This window comes from Convolutriloba macropyga, chromosome 1 (genome assembly GCF_964194025.1).
Source record: "Convolutriloba macropyga chromosome 1, txConMacr16.3, whole genome shotgun sequence".
Taxonomy (NCBI): domain Eukaryota; kingdom Metazoa; phylum Xenacoelomorpha; order Acoela; family Convolutidae; genus Convolutriloba; species Convolutriloba macropyga.
In genome coordinates, this window is record NC_134468.1 from 24,008,128 (window position 1) to 24,030,242 (window position 22,115).

The 22,115-nt window shown below is 36.2% G+C and overlaps 2 protein-coding genes across 6 annotated transcripts in view; both read right to left on the reverse strand.

Moving 5' to 3' along the window:
- The window catches only part of LOC142336845 (pyridoxal phosphate phosphatase PHOSPHO2-like), a 48,076-nt gene that overhangs the window by 2,528 nt on the left and 23,433 nt on the right, over positions 1 to 22,115 (reverse strand). For 3 of the 5 annotated variants that reach the window (XM_075385822.1, XM_075385799.1, XM_075385830.1), the window contains one exon: positions 1,639 to 1,982. In XM_075385822.1, the coding sequence (XP_075241937.1) occupies positions 1,639 to 1,900 (262 nt within the window). In that variant the 5' untranslated portion in view covers positions 1,901 to 1,982. Of the gene's footprint in view, positions 1 to 1,638; positions 2,017 to 22,115 lie in introns of all 5 variants that reach the window. The other 2 variants (XM_075385814.1, XM_075385808.1) reach the window with 2 other exon arrangements.
- LOC142336176 (uncharacterized) lies at positions 13,157 to 13,888 on the reverse strand. Its single transcript, XM_075384843.1, has 2 exons — positions 13,618 to 13,888; positions 13,157 to 13,443 (listed from the first exon to the last, which is right to left on the reverse strand). Exons 1-2 carry the CDS (start codon positions 13,886 to 13,888, stop codon positions 13,157 to 13,159), a joined length of 558 nt encoding a protein of 185 aa, XP_075240958.1.

The window sequence follows — 22,115 nt, forward strand, 5'->3', positions numbered from 1 at the left end:
TCTCAAAATTTAACTTCACTTTAACAATAAAATAGTCGAACAAAATTGTTTAATAACTTAGACAAATAATTCCAGATTTGATTTTATAACTTTCCTTTTCGACAAATAACATAACTGAAGAAACACCCAAGTGAACGATCGCCCAGCAGCTCACCTCCATTTCACCACTACACAACTGGTAATTAGTAAGCTGTAATTTTATATTTACTCTTTTATAAATTAAATACTTTCAGCCCCCCAACTATTTTAAATTGAGACTTATAGCACAGACAGGTCTTAGGCATATATCTTTGCCTTCGATTTGTTATATCTTTTGTCAAGTTTGACTGGCATACATAAAGAGATCCCGTATTGTGTGATCTGTAGCAGCCCAGCCAAATTTGATAATTCTCTCTTGATCTCAAGAGCTGTCTATCAATGTAAATAAAATCAAAGAATAGGAAAAAAAATCAAATGAAAATTTCGATATATGTATTCCTGTATCTTATGCTGGATCCGGTTGCTCTGATACAAATTTATTTTTAGTTATCAGCGACAAGTTTTTTCCTAAAAAAAACAATGCGTTTTATACAGATTTTTTTCGACAATTGTTAATTAATAATAATAATTATTATTACAATTGTTAATCCATTGCTAATGCACATAAAATTCAAAATTTTCCCCAAAACTACACAAAATTGTAAACTTAAAGAAGAGCAACTAAAGAAAAACTTTGCAATTAAAATCTTAAAATGTTTTTTAGAAGAAGTGAGGCAGACTGAAATTAAAACAATAGTATTGAAAAATCATATTAATATTTATTTTTAGCATGGTGTCCCAGCAAAAGCTCGAAGCAAGCTTAATTTCAAACTGAATTGTATTTATTTTGTTGCCAGGAAAAACTATCGTTTATGGGCGTTTGTCACGGTTGGAAGCAATTCGACACAATCACAAAAAGATTTTTTCAAAAACGTTTAAAGCCCTATTTTTTCACATAAAAAATTATTTTTAGAGCTTTTCGATGGTTTATTGAACGTTTACACTTTTTCGTGCCATATTTCAAAAGTTTTTTTTCAAATTTGGAAAGAAGACAAAAATTTTTATGTTGGCAGCAGCTGCTTTCGACTTGCCATAATTCACAACTTCAGGGAAGTTTTTTTGATAGGATACCGTTGAATAGTTTGTACACAAGTATCTCGGAATTATTCTCCAAAAACAATATAGCATTTTCTATTTTACCGCAAAATTGGCAATGTTTTTTTTTATTTTTAAAGTAGAATTGCGATTTCTTGGCAGAAAACAGTCCTGCTGCCCATCGCATTTGATAAAAATCGGCTTATAAAAGCACACTTTGAAGGAAAATGTTGAAAAACTAAGGTTCCAGACATAACGTGAAATTTCAAAAAACGTGGCCGCAGTCACCGAAGCTTGTGAAGCTTGTGAAAAAATAATTTGAATGTGGGGAATAATCGGAAAAGCCGCTGAGAACAAACATCATTACTGCAAGAAACGAGATTATTACAGAATAATGAATTCTCTGCTGGTTGTCGTTTAAAATAATATCATCTTAACTATTATTTTGAATCTAGGCCCTCGAAATTAGTTGTTTCGTCAACTCAAAATAAATCTTGAAGTAATTACAAAATGGAGCCAACGAACCTTTGACAAATGAGATCTTATTAAGAGACTGCACAATATCGTCATGCAGTATGTTATTGTCGTAGAGAAGTTGATACAACAGGTTTATGTAGAAGTTCCAGTCCTTGTGTTTCTCGTAGTGGTTCAACATATGCAACGGAAGATCTATGTCACGACTCTTGAGTAGAGATTTCACACTCTCTTCCGAGTTGCCCTCCACTATTGTGTCGTCAAAGTCGAGAACCACCAGAAAATTTTCACTGCTGTCGTTGTCTGCGATCATTATGAATTTGAATCAAGTCCCAATTAGGTGCGCTGAGTAATAATGAGTCCAATTGATTGTAAATTTAATATATCCACAAACGCTGTATTGTAATTATGTATGCAAAATGTACAGTGCTGATTTGATTGCGACCGGCGCAAACTTGAGCATTATTGCATTTCGTTTCTTTTTGTTCAAAACTTTGAACAATTAATGGCATATGTCATGTTGCGCTACGATATGTTATGTCATGTCATGACATGATTAGCAACGGAATTTTTAACCACGAGCATCCTAGCAAAAGCGCAGAGCACCTGTTTATAGTCTGAGAACTTAATTAGCACCACTATGTTGGGAAACAAGTATATTCCTTCTCGATGTTAAAGTAACAAATGCTTGTTTAATTGCTCTCGTAGAGAAGCAATTATTGTAAACGTTTGTGTCTTTTTTATGAAAAATTTTTGCTTGACCGTTTTGACTTTTCGAGTGACTTTTAAGCCCTTGACTTTTTGCGTTTTGCGTGATCTAAAATTCTCTCTCAATCACAATTTCAAGCAGCTGAACTCAATTGGCGGCAATTTAATAGTGCGCCGAAACTGGTGTCATTTTTCACTTTAAATCTTAATAGTGGTATATATTAACCTCTAATTTGGTTGTTTGAAGCCCACTAATGAACTTCTTAGTCCCATTTAGGCTCTCCCCCCCCCCCCCCCCCCGACTGAAGCAGGCTGCAATTGATTACAGCTCCCACTAGTCGTACGAGAGCAATTCTTGCGACGTTTAGTCGGTTATGTTTTACTCTCTTCGTCTCTGGGCGGTCAATGAATTGTGATCGAGATTTGCCTGCTTTAGCTATTTCAATTTTTAAATATCACAGCAAATACTAACAGAAATTGATTATTCGGGTGCCACTGCTGCAGCCGAGGTCCTTGGGCCTGTTTGGTCCGGCCCAGGGTTTGAGTCTGTTCGGCCTAGCCCAGGATCTGCCTTTATTTCTGACCCGCGGTACTCAATGTCTGTTCGGCCTGACCCATACCTGGCTTTCCGTTCGTTCAGTCTGGACCCCCCCCCCCCCCCCCCCTCCCGCACGTCCACGACCTTAGATCGTCCGGTTCGCACCTGTTTTCGGCCGAGGACCTCTTTCGAGAAACTTCTAGCGGATGCATTCAGTCGAATTCCTTAATCAATGCTCTAATCTTAGGAGAACCGAGGAAAACTAGTCAGCTATCATTGATCAACTGATCAAATGATAGAAAATCATCTCGAGAATCCTTACCCAAAAAATCTATCAATAAAACACACTACCAACGAAACAGTGTCAAGAAAGTTATCTTAAAGAAGAGAAATGGTGCATTGGACTTTCGGTAAACTTTTCTGAAAGAGATTCGTTTAATTGTCGCAAAGACTTTTTTAATTGCATATAGAAGCAATTACTTTATCAGACTGCACTTCTCGTCATTTAAAACAATTTGGTTTCTAGAATTCTTTCAGACAAAAAAAGGTGGCCACAGTCACCAACAAAGAGCATTAAAACTTGTGAAAAAAACAATTCGAAATGTGGTTTTGCTTATTTTTGCTTATAGTTTCGAGGCAATTGGTCATTGCATGGTAAATAGTTGTTTTAGCGAGCATACATACTACCACTTTTAACTATTTTTAGGTGACTGTCGGCTGTTTAAAATTGGAACAGTCCGTCAGTTTTGTCAATTCTTTCACCAAAATGAAATTTTGCTTCAACGCCGATAACAGCGACGGGATTTTGTCAACATTTTTGGCAACCTTCTATTTTTGTAACTAAGTTTTACAACAATTTTCTGCAGCAATGTTTTACAATGTTTTACAATGTTTTACAATGTTCTGCAGCAATGTTTCCCCAGAACAAAATAACTAAATTCCGCCATTTCATAGTCACTGTTTTCTAAGCTTGCTGTATTTTAATTAAAACAACGTCAAAAGATGCAAAATAATCCGATAATAAATAATCTAAAATCAATGTAAAATCTTCATGTTTTTCGAAGCCGTTGATTTTAAACCATTTCAGCCGCTGCGAAGAAATTTTGTTCAAATCTGGCAAGTATATTACGAACATACCCCACACTTTTCGTTTCAGGTCAATTCTTTTATTAAGTACAACTATGAAACATTATAAGTACCACTTTTCACAAAAATATTCTGTCCCATAACTCTGCGAACTTGAATAATCAAATCCTATAATCGAAAATAAATCCTAATATCAAAGCAAAAACTTCACGTGTAGAAAGTGAGAAACTAGCGACAAGAAACAATTGACTAACAACTAATTAAGCAATTAGATCAAATTATCAATTTGTTTTCACAAAAGTACTTTAGTTCTGCGATAAAAAACCACAACTAATACCCATTAAGTTATTAACACAAACAACTTCAATAGGCAGTGCAGGCCAAACTAAACAAGAATAATTTACACTTTAATTAAACGTGTAAGTGGTATTATGAAGAATTAAAATTTTCCTTGATACCTTGCCGTACGATGCATTATTCAAGTTTTGTTTCAAAAAATGAAAACAAAATCGAGATACTTTGTAAGAACTAACGGTCTTCCATCCATCTCGATTATGTTTATAAAAATGCTTATACAAAGTAATGCGTTTTGAAGGAAAGAGCTCATATTCAAAATAGATTTTTCTAGTGCAAACGAGTATATTTGTTATTCAAGTGGTATTTTTATATTTGCCCGCTGTAGCACAGATGGGATGTTGTTGTGTAATTTATCCATAATTGAAAATTGGTTTTTGTAAAGCTTCAAAAAATAATTTAGTAATTTGTACTCACAGTTAAAAGTTTATTCGGAGGAACTGAAATGTCAATTTGCGACCAGAGGACTTGTCTTTAAAGCCGAGCTTAATTGTTTCTCCAAAATAGAGAAGCCTCCGTTTTTCGAGCTGGCTAGTAAAAGGCGTTAGCAGTGTATTTGAGGCTTGACAGGAAGGTGTTAAAAAGTCATCATTATGGTCATTGAACAGGCCAGATATACTGTTTTGTGTTTTTATACCCACTGCCATTTTGCGTTTTATGTGTTTCATATCTCCTCGAAAACTTAAACTGAGATCAAATTTCACACCAAGGTATATTACCACGGTTACATTTGTTATTTCTAATTTATCAATCGACAATTTGTGTTTTCAATTGTCAAATAGTTTCAATTTTTCTGAGAATGCCTTAAACACAGATTTTGAGCGGTTGAACAATAGACGGTGCTCTTCATAGCGGTCAGACATCTTTTTAACGGATTGTTCATGATTGTGTGTTACTAATTTCAGGTCTACAAAATGATGGTATCATTGGTGTTCTAAACCAACTTTTAATTAGATATTGTTAGGTTTCAGTCAGGATAGAAGTTAAAATGAAAGCGAAAATCATTCTGCACAAATTCTAGAAAAAGGTCTAGAAGAGAGTTTTGTTTCATATTTTTCGGGAAAAATTAGAGACACATAAAGATTTGGAAAAGACTAGAGTTCAAAAGGTTATGCTCCGTTTTCTCAATGAAAATTATGCAAATATAAATTTAGAAAAAAAGAAACCAAACCAATGCAAAAAAAATTAATGATTAGTAAAATTTTTTATTTTTTGTATCTATATATATATATATATATATATATATATATATATATATATATATATATATATCGAATTAGACTTATAAATTGTTAACCATTCCCTCAACAATTGAGACAAAAATGAAAACCTCAGTTTCCTTCAATTGTTACAATGTTTTTATTCTAATTTAACTTTTAAAATTATTTAATTCTTATGAATCAAATACTTAAGTAATAAATCAACCAGTTGTAAAAAAAAACGAAATTATTGAAACTCGGCACAAAACACTATCTAAAATAACAAAATGGACCAAATGAGCAAACGATGCTGAAGTGCTATACTGTACTGGTTCCAGGAAAGTTTTCTAAAACAACTGAAACAGTTATCTACAGTTTTTGCATAGTGACAGACTGAATAAAGGAAACAAAACTCAGAAAGTATAAGTCAAAAGAAAACAGAAACTATAAACCCGCTTGTTTTAAATCAGATTTCGTATCAATAATTTTTTGAACTTTTTTAAATCAAATTTAATTCTTTTATAGTTTAAATTGATGTTTTGGATCAATTGACTCAACAAATCAACAATATAAATCAATGCTCAGGATCAACTTAAAACGTATTTGCTTAGAATAAAATTTACATTAAGAAGCAAAGATTGTCTGCAAATTTTGAGGACGTTGAAATTGTGTGCACCTAATGATATAATAAAAATAAAACTAATAATAAAAATACCATTATTAATAGTAATAATAATAATAACAAAAATAATAATATTAATAATAATAATAATAATAATAATAATAATAATAATAATAATAATAATAATGATATAATAATAGAATTAATTATAATAATACCATTATTAATACTAACAATAATAAAGATAATATTAATAATAAAAATAGTAACAAAAATAATATCAGTAATAAAAATAATAATAATAATAATGTTATTCTTATTAATAATATTATTATTATTATTTTTATTATTAGCATTATTATTATTATTATTAATATTATTATTATTATTATTATTATTATTATTATTATTACTATTATTATTATTATTGTTATTATATTTATCATTATTATTATATTTATTGTTATTATTATTATTATCATTATTATTATTATTATTTTTACTATTATTATTATCGTTATTATAATTACTGTTTAACAATATTGTTATTATTATTATTTTTATTATTATTATTGTTATTTTTGTAAATATTATTATTATATTATTATTATTTTTATTATTTTTATTTTTATTAACAATATTATCCTTTTTATTAAAATTATTATTATTTTTTTTTTAATTATTATTATGTTCGTTATAAAGGTTTATATTATTATTAATCTTTTTTATTATCATTAATATTATTATTATTATTTTAATTAATTTAATTAATTTTCTTATTATTTTTACTTTTATTATAAATATTATTAACCTTATTCATATTACTATTATTGAGATACAGAGCGACAGATTTGATACGGTTTACAAATGAACTCGCCCTTCACTTATGTTATATATTTACTATTACTGTGCATAGTTTAACCAACTGGTGCTAACTTCTCACTTCATGCCACCAATTAGTTTGATGTAATTCAGTTCACAGAATAATAGATAAGTGCAGACAAGATTAGTAAAGACATGATACAGTCGCCTTGTAGCGCAAAGATAATAATGCGCTCAACTCTTTTGATAGAGAAGATTCAGAACCTAGTTATTATTGTACTCCTGACAACGATCATGGAGACACAACATATAAAAATACATTCACATCTCAAAACCAATTAGTTTCTTTTAACGCTTCAAAATACACATTATCTCCACAAGTATTCCGCCAACTGGCTTATTCAAACACATTACTTCACATGACGCAGTCATCATAAACTCCATTAGGAGTAAACACAATTTGGGATTCAGACGCGAATCCCCCAAAAGAATAGAAACAATGGTTTTCAACTTTAAAATGGCGATAATGGCAGGCAAAAACATCGAAGTGAACAGACCATTTAAACTAAAACAACAAGCGACAGATTTATTTTAACCCACACTGCCCACGTACGAGGACGTGGGAGAGGCAGAAGATGAATCACGGAAAAAAGAGCAAAAGAACGAGAGAAGGAGAGTAGACTTCGAAAATGAAAGCAAGGCGATCGAGAGAAAAGGTGCGTTAGTCGATAGAATCCCGTGGGACGAAGCGGATACAAAAGCAAAAGGCCTCATATACCTCTCACTCGGAGCAAAAACTCGCGAAATGTATCACCAAAAAAACTTCAAAAATGCGTAACACATGAACTCGTACACGAACTAAACATAACTTTCACTATTCTACGGAACACTACTTTTGACTACTTTTGACTACTTTTGACAGATTCAAATTCTTCAAATCAATGCAACAATCACACGAATCATTGGAGACATTCTATAATAGACTGAGAGAAGCAGGGCAACACTGCAAATTTGAAAAATTGGAGGAAGATCTAGTAAAAATTCTCTTCATGTCTAACATGAACAACAATTCAGTGCAAATGGATTATAGAATCTGAAAATTTAGGTTGGAGGTTTTACCCTATTCACAATTCCACAATTGTTCCCTGAATCTATCTTTAGAGAAAACTACTGCACTAGATAGTAACTTCACAAACTTACTACTCTTAACTAGACTAAAGGGTTATACCAGGCCCTCCGTTCAATTCCTAAATGAAGTATTTTCAGGCGCTAGAGAACTGTAGTCGATTGCCAATAATAATGATGATGTTAGAATATGTTTGTAATGCCTCTCTATGTTGTATGATATTTTAGGTTCTAAGAAGTGTTTTATCAAATGAAATAAATTGGTGACTCTAAGATTGAGAATTATACCAGGTCCTCAATTCAGTTTCAAATTAATCGATCAACCAATATACTTAAAACAAATAGTAGATTACGTGAAGAGCTCGTCGGTGTTAACTCCACAACCCAACCAGACGAGTATTAACTAACTTGATAGAACGTTAAGACATTGCCAATCAGGTACTTTAGGTTACTGCAGACCGTTTTAATTGTCTACTTGGTTCACCATTCCCTACTACATGGGTTAACTTAATTTGCCAAGTCTTCTACGAGCAGGCAGGCCTACACTAAAGGTGGCTTCACTAAGCGGTCTCCTAGAAGGAGCTTGGCCGATTAATACTCTCGGAAATCAATCATCTTGATGTTGTCCGGGATTCGCTGCTGTCCTCCAGTTCGTAAACATAACTTAACCTAATTATTGATTGGTTGATCACTACTTTACTAGTCACCAAACTAATTTAAATCCAATAAATTCAAGCTAGATTGAGTATGATTTCAGATCCTTAGAGATGCACTATAAAGTTAATAAAGTTGTACAATTAGACTGTTGATTAACAGAAAACCAAAAGAATTGATAAAGTTTTACCCAATCTTAATTATTACAAGGCTATGGTTCCTTCGGAACAACTAGTTACGAATGCCTATGAGTGCCAAGTTTCGAAGCGTTTAGCAAATACCTAAGAGATACCAGTTTAAGCTCGACTAAGTTATAAGAAAAGGTCTAAAAAAAGAAAGTATTGGAAAATTTGCTAAGTTAATTTAACGAAAAGTATAGTTGCCAGAGTATACTAGCTCAAACATTTATTACAATTTTCAGTACCACGACAGAGATCTTTTAACTCCCTCGTCTAATAAAATTTACTCCGCAATTCGGATTATCACGACAATATAATTATTTTCAGACTGCTTTTGGTTACAAAAATTGGATAAAATTGAGCCGTATATATACTGCTTATCTATGTTTGGTTATGATAGTTTAGTCCTATTGTTTACCAAATGTAACGAATCTTTGTGTGAAAAATACCTTTTTGGGAAAAGTTTTTAGAAGGTCATTCATGACTTTGATAACCTAGGCCCCTAATTTGGGTTTCTAATCCAATATTACGTGGGTGAGACTTTTGGTGTTCAATCTATGATATAATCTTTATCAGAGTCAATATTTACTTATTCAACCGTTCTAATCAGTTTAACTTTCTTCGCCATTATTATCTTTCTACAAGTTCAATTTTAGAATTCGCTTTTGTGTTGGGAATAATTCAAGGTAAGTATTTATTTCATCTTTTCCGAAAAACGCTTAAGTTTAACTCTTTCCATCCCTACATCACACCCATCCCGACTAAACTATTCTCCTGAATAAAACAAATTAGTATAACGTAAAAATATATAAAAGCACCATCACCATATGTTGGTACGACAATTTTTTTTAATCCTCATTGCGCATTCTCTCAACTAAGTTTAGTCTCTCTTCAAACTGCATGTCAGTTCCCATATCTCGTTGATCATCGTTGGACAAATTGTGAATATGTTTTGTAGTGTTTTTGGACTTGTAACACTTCTTCGCTGCCCAGACAGCCAAAAGGACAAATGCAGGACACCATAAGGAGAAACGAAGCAGACCAGCCGGCTCTTTAAATGTATGCAGTGTTGGCCCATGGCGAAAAGATTTGAAGTTGTTTTCCCGAGAGAATTGTTGATGGATTTTGTCTACCATCTCACTGACTAATTCAGGCGTGACATCAGGCGTAGGGACATCCTTGAGTGCCGATCTGATCTTATGCAACATCAAATTCCGATTCTCTTCTGTAGGAGTGACCGCTGGAATGCTCGGGATGTTGAAAGCGGTATCCAGTAGTTCGGGAATGTGATTGTAGTTATTAGTCCACTGTGTTGAAGACAATATGCTGGATCGGGCAACATGACCAGTCCATTCTTCGGTTGAACCAGTTTTTCAACGCGGGGGGATGTACTAGGCAACTTTTACAGGCTGGTACGCGTTTTGAAAACTTTCTGCCCCCACTGTACGTTATGTTATAAAGAAAATGTTGGTCGTCTGCCGCGTTGAGGAGGTACATAGAGTTCCCAAGGTAGATTGCTGTCGGTAAATTTGGCAATTCGGTTACTTCTCGTGTGCATGTCTTCAAAGCAGCCACCTCGTGATTGTATAGGAGTGAAGTCAAGCAGAGTTGATCTTGCGCGCTCAACAACGCTACTGGCTTGGTGCAAAGTATCAGCAACTGTGTCCCCAAACAAGACTGATATTCTTCCCTCTTCAATTCGGCATAGCTTTCTTCTCGCCTTGATACGATCAAATAGTTCCTTTCTTATTTTAGAGTTGCGGCCGTCGTTGTGTTCTTGATTGGTTGTGGCAGAGGGATTGCTTTTTAGGCATCGTGAATTGGTTCACCACTGTATACTGGCACCTCCATTGTGATTAACAGTCCGTGTGGATTGGAAAAAAAACATTTCTCAGTAAGGGCAGGCTGTAAAGTAAACTTGAGTGGTCGTATGAAATTGAACACTTTTTATCTCCCAGCTTCAGAGTTGTAATTATTTTCTGTAAATCCTTGTAGAGTACTAGTGCGGCTGGCAGTATTCCCTTGGATAGTACTCCAATGCTTGTAATTAATATGTTTCTCTGTTCCGTCAAATATAGTGTTTGTACTTGCAACTCGCCGTGCATAGCATTGAGAGTCCAAGCTACGTTGTTAATTGCACTTTGGGCGCAATAAGCATACATAAAAAACATCAGACCTTCGATGATCACAGGCTTGGGCTTGTTGAAATTCTTCCCTTGTTTTTTGAAGCACCTCCAGGTTTGTTTGCAGAATCTCAAAGTTATCCTCTGAGTAGTTTAGCACTTTTTGTGGGTCTTCATGAATCTTCAAACTACTGCTGGCCATGACTTGAATGGACTCTCTTTCTTCGTTGTGCAGGTGAACCATTCTTGATTCCAAATAGTGCAATCGTCCTTCCAATTGTTCCATCTTTCGCTTAGAACTTTCGCACAGACCAAAAATTGAGAGTAGTCTACAGACTGCTTTTTCCAGTAAGGGTTCTAAAGTTATCGCCGTCGCAGCTCCCATTGCAAACAGCAGTGGTGATCGTCTCTGTCGCTGAAGAGTGATAGTCTGGTTTACAAAAGATGCTGTTTCTTTGACGAGCTTTGTCCTGTCTTTCTCTGCTCTTTCGTATTCTATCTGAATAGATGAGATTATTCCGTCGAAACGGTGCTGTAATAGTGCGCTCATTTCTGGGTTGTTGCAAAACTCGGAGCTCTTCCACGTTTTCTGTTCCAATTGCTGAAGTATTGTAGAGAATTTATAAATTGATCGGAGATCCACGTTCAACAGCTTTGGATATGGTGGGACTGCGATATCCACAGTCAGATATGAGTCGGCCAATGAAACTGGAGTTTGAGGTTGAAAAAGAACATGCGCAGTACTTTCTGCACTCTTCACTGTTTGCTGTAGTACCCCAAGTATTAATATAAATATCACAAAGTTATACATCTAAACATTATTATGGTTAATTACTGCGCTAAAACTAGATAGCATTTTTTCTGTATTAGAAAGAATGCTACATTCTCTAATAATTCCCCCCAAATTCGCTGAAATTTATTTGAGCAAATTAGCCCTTTTCATAATACCAGTGATATATTAACTTACAATATAGTTTTTTTTAATGGTGCTATTTAAATATGATTTACGATCGTCCCCATCTTTAATAAAAATTTTGGCTCATCTTTTGATCTTAGGGAAACTTATCATATATAGGGAAACTTAATCAAGTTCCTTTTTTATTTTTTTAAACATATATTTATATATATATATATATATATATATATATATATATATTTATATATATATATATATATATATATATTCTTCTTTTTTATTCATCGTCGATTCCGAATCGTTTTGGGTACTTAACTGCGCGTCTTTCTCGTGTTTTAGCGATGGAGTTTACTGTTTTGTCAGTTTTGGTTCCCAAAAGTTCTGCAAATGTTTTTGGTTTGCACATTTCCCTCTTGGCGCTTGCAGGTGTTGACTGTGTTTCACTGAGGTCCCTCAAGACGTTTTATGGCTTGTGTGGTCGTTGGTGTAGAGTCAATCTCTTTGGCTGCAGTTACAAAAGGGGTCTGGTTCTCTTGGGTTTTGTCTTGTTCCGGAGTGATCGGTTCTGCTGGTATGTTAGTCTTAGTGGGCCTTTTCGTTGAATTTTCTCGCTCTGCAAAGAGATTGTAGAAAAATTTTTCATCCTCGCCCATCCATTTGAAGGGACTTTGTTGTTTGGGTTGTCTTGATGTAATTTCTGGGGTGAAAGTTTTATTGTTTTCTTCAATTTGAACTTCCTGGTCATACGTATTTTGGCGGCTGGGCCATTTCTCCTGATGAGATGATCTTGTATCCATTCTGGGCAACTCGTCTTCCTCCTTCACAGGCTTCAATCGATTGTAGTGGACTATCTGCCATTTCTTGGAGTTTGTGTCTTTTGAGATTTTGTAGTTGACTTCTAAGGTCCTTTCGATGATGTTATATGGTCCGATCCAGGGAAGAAAACACTTCCTTGAATTTGCTTTTTGGGATGCAAAAAGCCAAACTTTTTCTCCTGGCTTTAGTTCCTCCCCAAAGACGTTTTTCTGGTTAAAAATCTTTTTGTCTTTCTTGTTTGTAGTCAAGTGTCTCTCTGGCATTCATATGTGCTTCCCTGTACTTTTCTTTGAGCCATCTTGTGAATTCGTAGTTAGAAATTTCGTGAACAGGTGCTTTCGGTAGTAGCAATTCAATCGGGTCTTTGCATTCTTGTCCAAACACAAGTGAGAATGGAGTCTGTCCTGTTGTTTTGTGTATGGTCGTATTATAGGTTGAGATAGAAAATAATTTGATCCCAGCTACTTGGATTGTTTGCGCAGTATTTGGAAATAACATCCGCAACAACTCTGTTGTGACGATCCACCATACCATTTCCCTGCGGGTGATATGGAGATGTTCTGTTCTTCTCTATTCCAAACTTTTTGCACACTTCCAGTAATAGTTCGCTGGAGAATCTTGCCCCTTGATCGGTGTGAAGGCAGTCAGGTGCTTCAAACGTCAAAACCCAGTTCTCCACAATTGCTCTAGCAACATCTTCGGCCGTAGTTCTTTCTAAGGGAACGCAAACCACGTATTTCGTGAAATAGTCCGTCAATACCAGTATGTATTTTCAAACGCTTGTCTTTGCTCGGGAAACAGGTCCCAGGATATCTGCTGCCACTTTGCTGAACCGGATCCCAACGTTGATTGTCTGGAGAGGGGCTATTCTTTTCTTTCCAGCGGTACTTCGTGCTTGACACAGGGTGCAGTTCTCACATTTTCGTTCAAAGTCTTTTCTCATATTTGGCCACCAGAACCTCTGTCTTGCCCTGTCCAAGGTCTTTTGAAAAGCAAAATGGCCTCCACTCAGTTTTGAATCGTGAAGTTGTTCCAAAACTGTCTCTCTGAGTCCCTGCGGTACTACAAGTTGTTTCTGGGTTGCATTGCTTCCTTCCACCTGCCACTTCCTGTACAGCACGCCGTCAGTCAATTCCATCTGGTCCAAGAGGCCCCACATCGCTACCGCATCTTTTCTTTGTGCTATTGCGTTTGCTTTCTTGATTTTTATGTCTCTCAGCGGATTTTGGTCTGGATGTTTCTCAGCGTTTGCCCATTGCAAGATGAGACGTAAGCAGAGATCGTTTCTTTGAGCCAGCCTAAAGGAATTTACGTCTTCTTTAAATTGGATACTGATTGGTTCGTTCATGTCCTCGGCTCTAACTAAGTTAATTCTTCTGAGGGTGTCTTACAAAAGAGTTGGCTGATGGGCAACTTCCAAACATAACCAGTCTCTCAGCTTCAGTTAGCTCAGGTTTGAAACTGCACTGTCTTGACAGTCCAAATGCATTCCTGTGCTTGTCTCCTGGTCTATGTACTACTTGAAAATCAAATTCTTGCAAACTTTGAAGCATTCTGAATATCATCCCGTCATTGTTTTGTATAAATAACCACTGTAGCGATGCATGATCTGTTCTGAGCACAAACTGAGTTCCCCAAATGTAAGCCTTAAACCATTTCATCGCCTGAATGACTGCTACTGCTTCTCTTTTTGTTGTTGAGTAACGACATTCTGCTGGCGTCAAAACTCTGCTCGCGAAAGCCACTGGGTTTTCTACTCCGTTGACAATATTCGAGAGTACTGTCCCTAGACTGTTGTCACTTGCATCCGTGTCCTCGATAAAAGGAGAGTTGTAGTCCGGATTCGTGAGTACTGAGCTATCAATCAAAGCTTCTTTCAGTCTCTCGAACGCATTATGGCATTCAGGGTTCTAAGTGAAATGGCTGTTCTTTTTTGTTATTTGCTGAAGAGGTTTCGCTATCCCAGCAAAGTCTTTGATGAAACGTCTGTAGTAACTGCAAAATCCAATAAAAGACCTCACTTCGGTAACGTTTTCTGGTCATTTCCAGTCCCGTACTGCAACGAGTTTGTTTTCATCTGGTGCAATTCCCTCTGGACTCAGTTTGTATCCTAGATAGGTTACGGATTCTTGAAAGAGGCGACATTTCTTGGGTTTGAGTTTAAGATTGGCCTGTCAAAGAGCGTGAAGAACAAGGCGCATGTGTTTTTCTTGTTCCTCCACATTCCTACTAAACACCAGAACGTCGTCCAAGAAGATGAGGACAAACGAGAAGAGACATTCATTGAAGATGGTTGTCATAAATTGCTGGAAGGTTCCCGGTGCATTGCAAAGTCCAAATGGAAGTCTGAGGTACTCGTAGTGTCCACAATCGGGAGTGACGAACGCAATTTTTGCTATAGCACTCTCAGCTAATGGGACTTGCCAATATCCAGAGTCTAGGTCGAGGCTTGAGAAAATCGTTGCTCCGTGAAGATGATCCAGTATCTGGTCAATTCGCGGAAGGGGAAAAGCGTCTTTCTTTGTTACTTCGTTTAGTCGTTTGAAGTCTGTGCACATTCGTTTGCTCCCATACAGTTTGGAAACGAGAACGATTGAAGCACTGTCCGGGCTGTTTGATGGTCGGATAATTTTTCGAGCCAGCATGTCCTCAATCTCCTTTTTAACCACACTTATATTTCAGGTGCAAGTCTATGGGGTGCAAGCTTGATGGGCAGCGTATCACCTGTGTCAATTTCAAGCTGAACCAAGTGTGTCTGTCCAAGTCCGTTGTCGTTCATTGCAAACACATCTCTGAACTCTCGTAGCGGTGTTCTTCTGTCGTCTGTTTGTTGGTTTCTGTCTGGAATTGCTAAAGAACAAATCTGTTCTAACTCTTCATCGCATGATAGGATTGAGTTTGTTTCTGCAGTTACCCCGTGCTGTGTTTCGTCCGTTGTTCCGATTTGATCAAGACCGGTTTCTGCTTCCGTCTCACAAAGGTGTACGTGCCTGGGGACTTCAGGTTTATAGGCAAATTGCAAATATACAACATTGCTTTCTTTCTCCATCATCAGCTGCTTAGAATGGAAGTCGATTGATACTTTATTTTCCTCCATCACCTGGGTTCCAAGTATCAAAGGCACGTCTGTGTTTGGGGTCAACAAGAGATCGGCTTTCACTTAAACCCCGGTGTTGAACGTTATTTCGCCAGTAAAAACGCCAAGTATTTCGAAAGGATCATTGGTGGCCGAAAGAACTTTTTCTTGGAAAGGTCTGAGTTTGGAACGCTGTTCGTACTGTGAGTAAGTTGTTTCTGATAGAATGTTCACATTGCTCCCAGTATCCACTAACGCTTTGTGTTTTTCTCCGTCAAGATCAATCATCACGTAGACTGTAGGTCCAAAGACCGCTTCATCTTGAAATTTGTTGATACTGCTCACTTGCTCTGGGTTTGCTCTCTGTAAAATGCTTTTTACGATTGGTTGTCTATCAGTGTCCAAGTTTGCGGATATACCCGTTTGTATTGTTCCTTTCTGTGGACACTGATTTGACAAGTGCCCAAACTCGCGGCAATTATAGCACTGCATCGGAGACGTTCTGCGTCGAAAGCCTTCCGGTCTTCCTGGACTTCTGCTCTGAAATCGGGGTTGACTTGATTCGGATAGGAATCTTGTTTGGGTCTCAAGAATCTTCTCCATGATCTGTATATGTCACTTTTGCTGCTGTAGCATCTTATTGAAGCTTCTGGTCTGAAACTCGATCATTTGATTGAAACCCGATGACAGACTCTTGTTGCCTGCTCTAAAGTCAGCTGTTACTGACTGATCATGATCTTGTTCACCCTTTGTCCATCTCACATGTCCGTTTCTTCGTCATCAAAGTCGACTCAATTCCGCTTTTTTGATGGCGTTTAGAGCAATGGCCCGTTGTGTAGCTGCATTGAAGCCTCCCGGTTCTTCCTTCAGGAGTGTATATCTGATTTCGCTGTCCAACAGTCCGTCCATAAGGTTATCTTTGTTAGCTTCCTGTCGTCCCACAACATCAGGATGAGCACTGGCTGCCTCTTCTAACTTATGAACTCGCCTTGAGAACTCTTGGATTGACTCTGATTCCAATTGTTGACGATTTTTGAATTCCGTGCGGGCGACCCTTGCGTTCGGAAAGTCGCCGATTCTCTTGTTAAGAGCGTTCAGAACTCTCGCTATGGTCGGGGCTGGTTGTCCTTGCACTTGTTAAAAGTAATGATTGATGAGATTACAATACTCATCTAACGCATAACTGTTCAAACACGTGAGTAGGACCTCGCGTTGTCTCTGGTCATCCCAATTATTGGCATTGGACATGGATTCGAAGTGTCAAACCCATATTTCAAAACTCTCGAAATCGCGGCTAGGCTATCGGAGGGGGCTGAGAAGGGGTGCTGCTACCACTATTTGCTGCTGATTGTTCGCCTGGTTCTGTTGTTGCTGTTGCTGGTTGTTTGTTGCGTTGTTCATTTTTGGTAATTGAAGTAATTTTCGATGTAAAACCAAATGACACGAAAAAAATATAGTTGAGTTTTACCATTGGAACGTATTCCAAAGATCTAATTCATCGGTTCTCTCAAATTCTAATTTTGCGTTTTTTTTCTTTTTTTTGTAAAATGCATAACCGCCTTCTAATCAGAAGAATCCCTCCGTGGTCGCGAATATTGAATCTGAATATTTAGGGTGGAGGTTTTACCCTATTCACAATTCCATAATTGTTCTCAGAATCTATCTTTAGAGAAAACTACTGGGTTGGATAGTAACTTCACAAACCTACTACTCTTAACGAGCCTAAAAGGTTATACCAGGCACTCCGTTCAAGTCCTAAAGAAAGTGTTTTCAGGCGCTATAGAACTGTAGTCGATTGCCAATAATAATGATGATATTAGAAAATATTTGTAATGCCTCTCTATGTTATATGATATTTTAGCTTCTAAGAAAAGTTTTACCAAATGAAATAAATTGGTGACTCTAAGATTGAGAATTATACCAGGTCCTCAATTCAGTTACTAATTAATCGATCAACCAATATACTTAAAACAAATAATAGATGACGTGAAGAACTCGTCGGTGTTAACTCCACAACCCAACCAGACGAGTATTAACCAATTTGATAGAACGTTAAGACATTGCCAATCAGGTACTTCAGGTTACTGCAGACCGTTTTAATTGTCTACTTGGTTCACCATTCCATACTACATGGGTTAACTTAACTTGCCAAGTCTTCTACGAGCAGGCAGGCCTACCCTCAAAGTGGCTTCCTTAAGCGGTCTCCTAGAAGGAGCTTGGCCGATTAATACTCTCGGAAATCAATCATCTTGATGTTGTCCGGGATTCGCTGCTGTCCTCCAGTTCGTTAACCTAACTAAACCTAATTATTGATTGGTTGATCACTACTTTACTAGTCACCAAATTAATTTCATTCCAATAATTTGAAGCTGGATTGAGTATGATTTCAGATCCTTAGAGATGCATTGTGAAGTTACTAAAGTTGTCAATTACACTGTTGATTAACAGAAAACCGAAAGAAACGATAAAATTTTACTCAATCTTAATTATTACAAGGCTATGGTTCCTTCGGAACAACTAGTTACAAATGCCTATGAGTGCCAAGTATCGAATCGTTTAGCAAGTACCTAAAAGATACCAGTTTGAGCTCGACTAAGTTATAAGAAAAGGTCTAAAAAGAGAAAGTAGTGGAAAATTTGCTAAGTTAATTTAACAAAAAGTATAGTTACCAGAGTATACTAGTTCAGACAATTATTACAATTTTTAGTACCACGACAGAGATCTGTCAAATCACTCGTCTAATCAAATTTACTCCGCAATTCGGATTATCACGACAATATAATTATTTTCAGACTGCTTTTGGTTACAAAAATTGGTTATGATATTTAAGTCCTATTAATTGTCACGACAATATAATTATTTTCAGACTGCTTTTGGTTACAAAAATTGGATAAAATTGAGCCGTATATATACTGCTTATCTATGTATGGTTATGATAGTTTAGTCCTATTTTTACCAAATGTAACGAATCTTTGTGTGAAAAATACCTTTTTGGGAAAAGTTTTCAGAAGGTCATTCATGACTTCGATAACCTAGGCCCCTAATTTGGGTTTCTAATCCAATATTACGTGGGTGAGACTTTTGGTGTTCAATCTATGATATAATCTTTATCAGAGTCAATATTTACTTATTCAACCGTTCTCATCAGTTTAAGTTTCTTCGCCATTATTATCTTTCTACAATTTCAATTTTAGAATTCGCTTTTGTGTTGGGAATAATTCAAGGTAAGTATTTTTTTCATCTTTTCCGAAAAACGCTTATGTTTAACTTTCCATTCCTACATCACACCCATCCCGACTAAACTATTCTCCTGAATAAAACAAATTAGTATAACGTAAAAATATATAAAAGCACCATCACCATATGTTGGTACGACAGTTTTTTTTAATCAGCGTATGTCTCCTCATTGCGCATTCTCTCAACTAAGTTTAGTCTCTCTTCAAACTGCATGTCAGTTCCCATATCTCGTTGATCATCGTTATGATATTTTAGTCCTATGTTTGGTTATGATATTTTAGTCCTATTTTTACTAAATGTTCCGAATCTTTGTGTGAAAAATACCTATTTGGGAAAAATTTTCAGAAGGTCATTAATGACTTTGATAACCTAGGCCCCTAATTAGGGTTTCCAATCCAATATTACGTGGGTAAGAATTTTGTTGTTCAATCTATGATATAATCTTTATCAGAGTCAATATTTACTTGTTGAACCGTTCTCATCAGTTTAACTTTCTTCACCATTATTATCTTTGTGCAATTTCAAATTTAGAATTCGATTTTGTGTTGAGAATAATTCAAGGTCAATATTAATTTGGCTCTTTTCCGAAAAACGCTTAAGTTTAAATTTCCAATCCTACATGGATTTACTGTCAGAAACACGCACACCACAACAAGTGCTAAACTTCTCGTTAAGTAGAGAGAGAGAGAGAGAGAGAGAGAGAGGGCAAGCAAACCAACAGGAAAAAATTCGAGCCCATAACAACAACAACTGGTCGCAAGTTTCATATATCAGAAACAGATAAAGACCAAGCACCTCATCTCGGACCCCACAACAATCAATTCTACCTACACCTACATCAAGAAAAAATGAACCATGTTTATATGTGGCAAGCCCTTCATTAAAAAGCACCCTTAAAACTGCACAGCAAATAATTTCCCATGCAAAATATGCAAGAAATTTGAATACTTTACCTCAATGTGTAGAGCAACAATGTCCGAACGAAGAAGACCAAACACACCTTAGCAAAATGTCAGAGACAATTATCCTCAACAATCACAAACACAAATTAGAAGAGTCCGACATGTAAAGGAACAAGAACAAGACACAAAGGAAGTATCAGAAGAAAAAACAGTAGATGAAGAAACAGTAGATGACAAAACAGTTTAGAAGAAAGATATAGCACGAACGAACTAAAATTACTCGCCATAGTGTGGGCACTAGAACTTTTTTAAATATTATTTATATGGAATTAAATTCCTTTTGCAAACAGATCATCAAGCACTCCTGCCGGCCCACTCCTGAACATACATTATTCAAATATAATTTATCTCCACAAATACTGCGCCATTTGGTTTATTCAAACACATTATTTCACATGGCACAGTCAACAAAAACTCAATTAGGAGTAAAAACATTTTGGGAGTCGGACGCGAATTCCCCAATAGAATGGAAACAATGGTTTTCAACTTTAAAAACGGCGATAATGGCATGGGACTACATCGAAGTAGCCAAACTACTTAAAATAAACTGCAAGCGGCAGATTTATTTTACCCCACACTACCCGCGTACGAGGACGAATTCGAAGGAGAGATGGAAGATGAAGCACGGAATAGAGAGCAAAAGAACGAGTGAAGAAGAGTAGACTTCGCAAATTAAAACATGGAGATTGAGAGAAAAGGTGCGTTAGTCGATATAATCCCGTGAAACGAAGTGGATAGAAAAGCAAAAACCTCATATACTATCACTTTTCCACGGAAAACTACTTTTGACAGATTCAAATTCTTCAAATCAACTATCACACAAATCACTGGAAACATTCTATAGTAGACTGAGAGGAGCAGGGCCACACAGCAAATTTGAAAAACTGGAGGAAGACCTAGTAAAAGACCTCCTGATGTCTAGCCTGAACAACACATCAATCCAAATTGTTTTACTGTCAGAATTACGCACACCACAACAAGCGTTAAACTTCGCTATAAATAGAGAGAGAGAGAGAGGGCAAGCAAATCAACAGGAAGTCTTTCGAGCCCATAATAACAACACCAATTGGTCACAAATTTCATATATCAGAAACGGACAAAGACCAAGCACCACATCTCGGACCCCACAACAACCAATTCTACCCACACCTACATCAAGAAAAATTGAACCATGTTTTAAATAAAGCCAACCCTTCATTAAAAACCACTTTAACAATTGCAGAGCATGCAAATTTCACATGCAAACTATGCAAGAAAGTCGGACACTTCACCTCAATGTGTAGAGCAACAAGGCCCGACAGAAGAATACCAAATACACCGAGACAAGATTTCAGAAACAATTACCCTCAACAATCATAAACTCAAACTAGAAGAGTCCGACATGTAAAGGAACAGAAACGAGACACAAAAGAGGAATCAGAAAAAGAAACAGTAGATGCCGAAGCAGCAGTAATCATCAAAGAACTTATGGAGGACTGGCCATCAGTAAATACAGTAAAACTCTCCATCATCAGAGAGACAAACAACGTCTCAATCAATATAAAAAGTAGGAGATAAATTTTGGGTCAAATCAAATGAACAAAACACAACGATTGACCGGCTAGCCGACACCGGTTCTCCAAGACTCTTAATGCAAAACACGACGGTGAGATTCATCACAGCAAATTTCCCAAATACAAATATAACAGCATTTACGGAAAAGACAAATGTTTTAACAATCAAGACATTAACATTACCGAAGTACTTTACATAAATTTGAAATCGGGTTCATGGAGAGCAAAAGATGGTAAAATACTACTTATGATTTGCCTTCAACATAATGTAATGGGAAGAGATGTATTGAATAAACTGGAAATCACCCTAACAGCATCTTAGCCAACTGGTAAGAACATCAGCCTAGTTTCCAATCCATCAACCGAAAAAAATATAATAAAATGGACATTCAAAATATATCCGCATTGTGAACACGATTAGGATGCTCAAAAAACCACATGACAAATTCAACACTTAGAAAAAATTTTAGCCCAACCCAACACAAAGGTAGGAGATTACCACTACATCTACTAGATAGAGTATAAAAATAATTTGAAAAACTAATCGGAGATAAACAA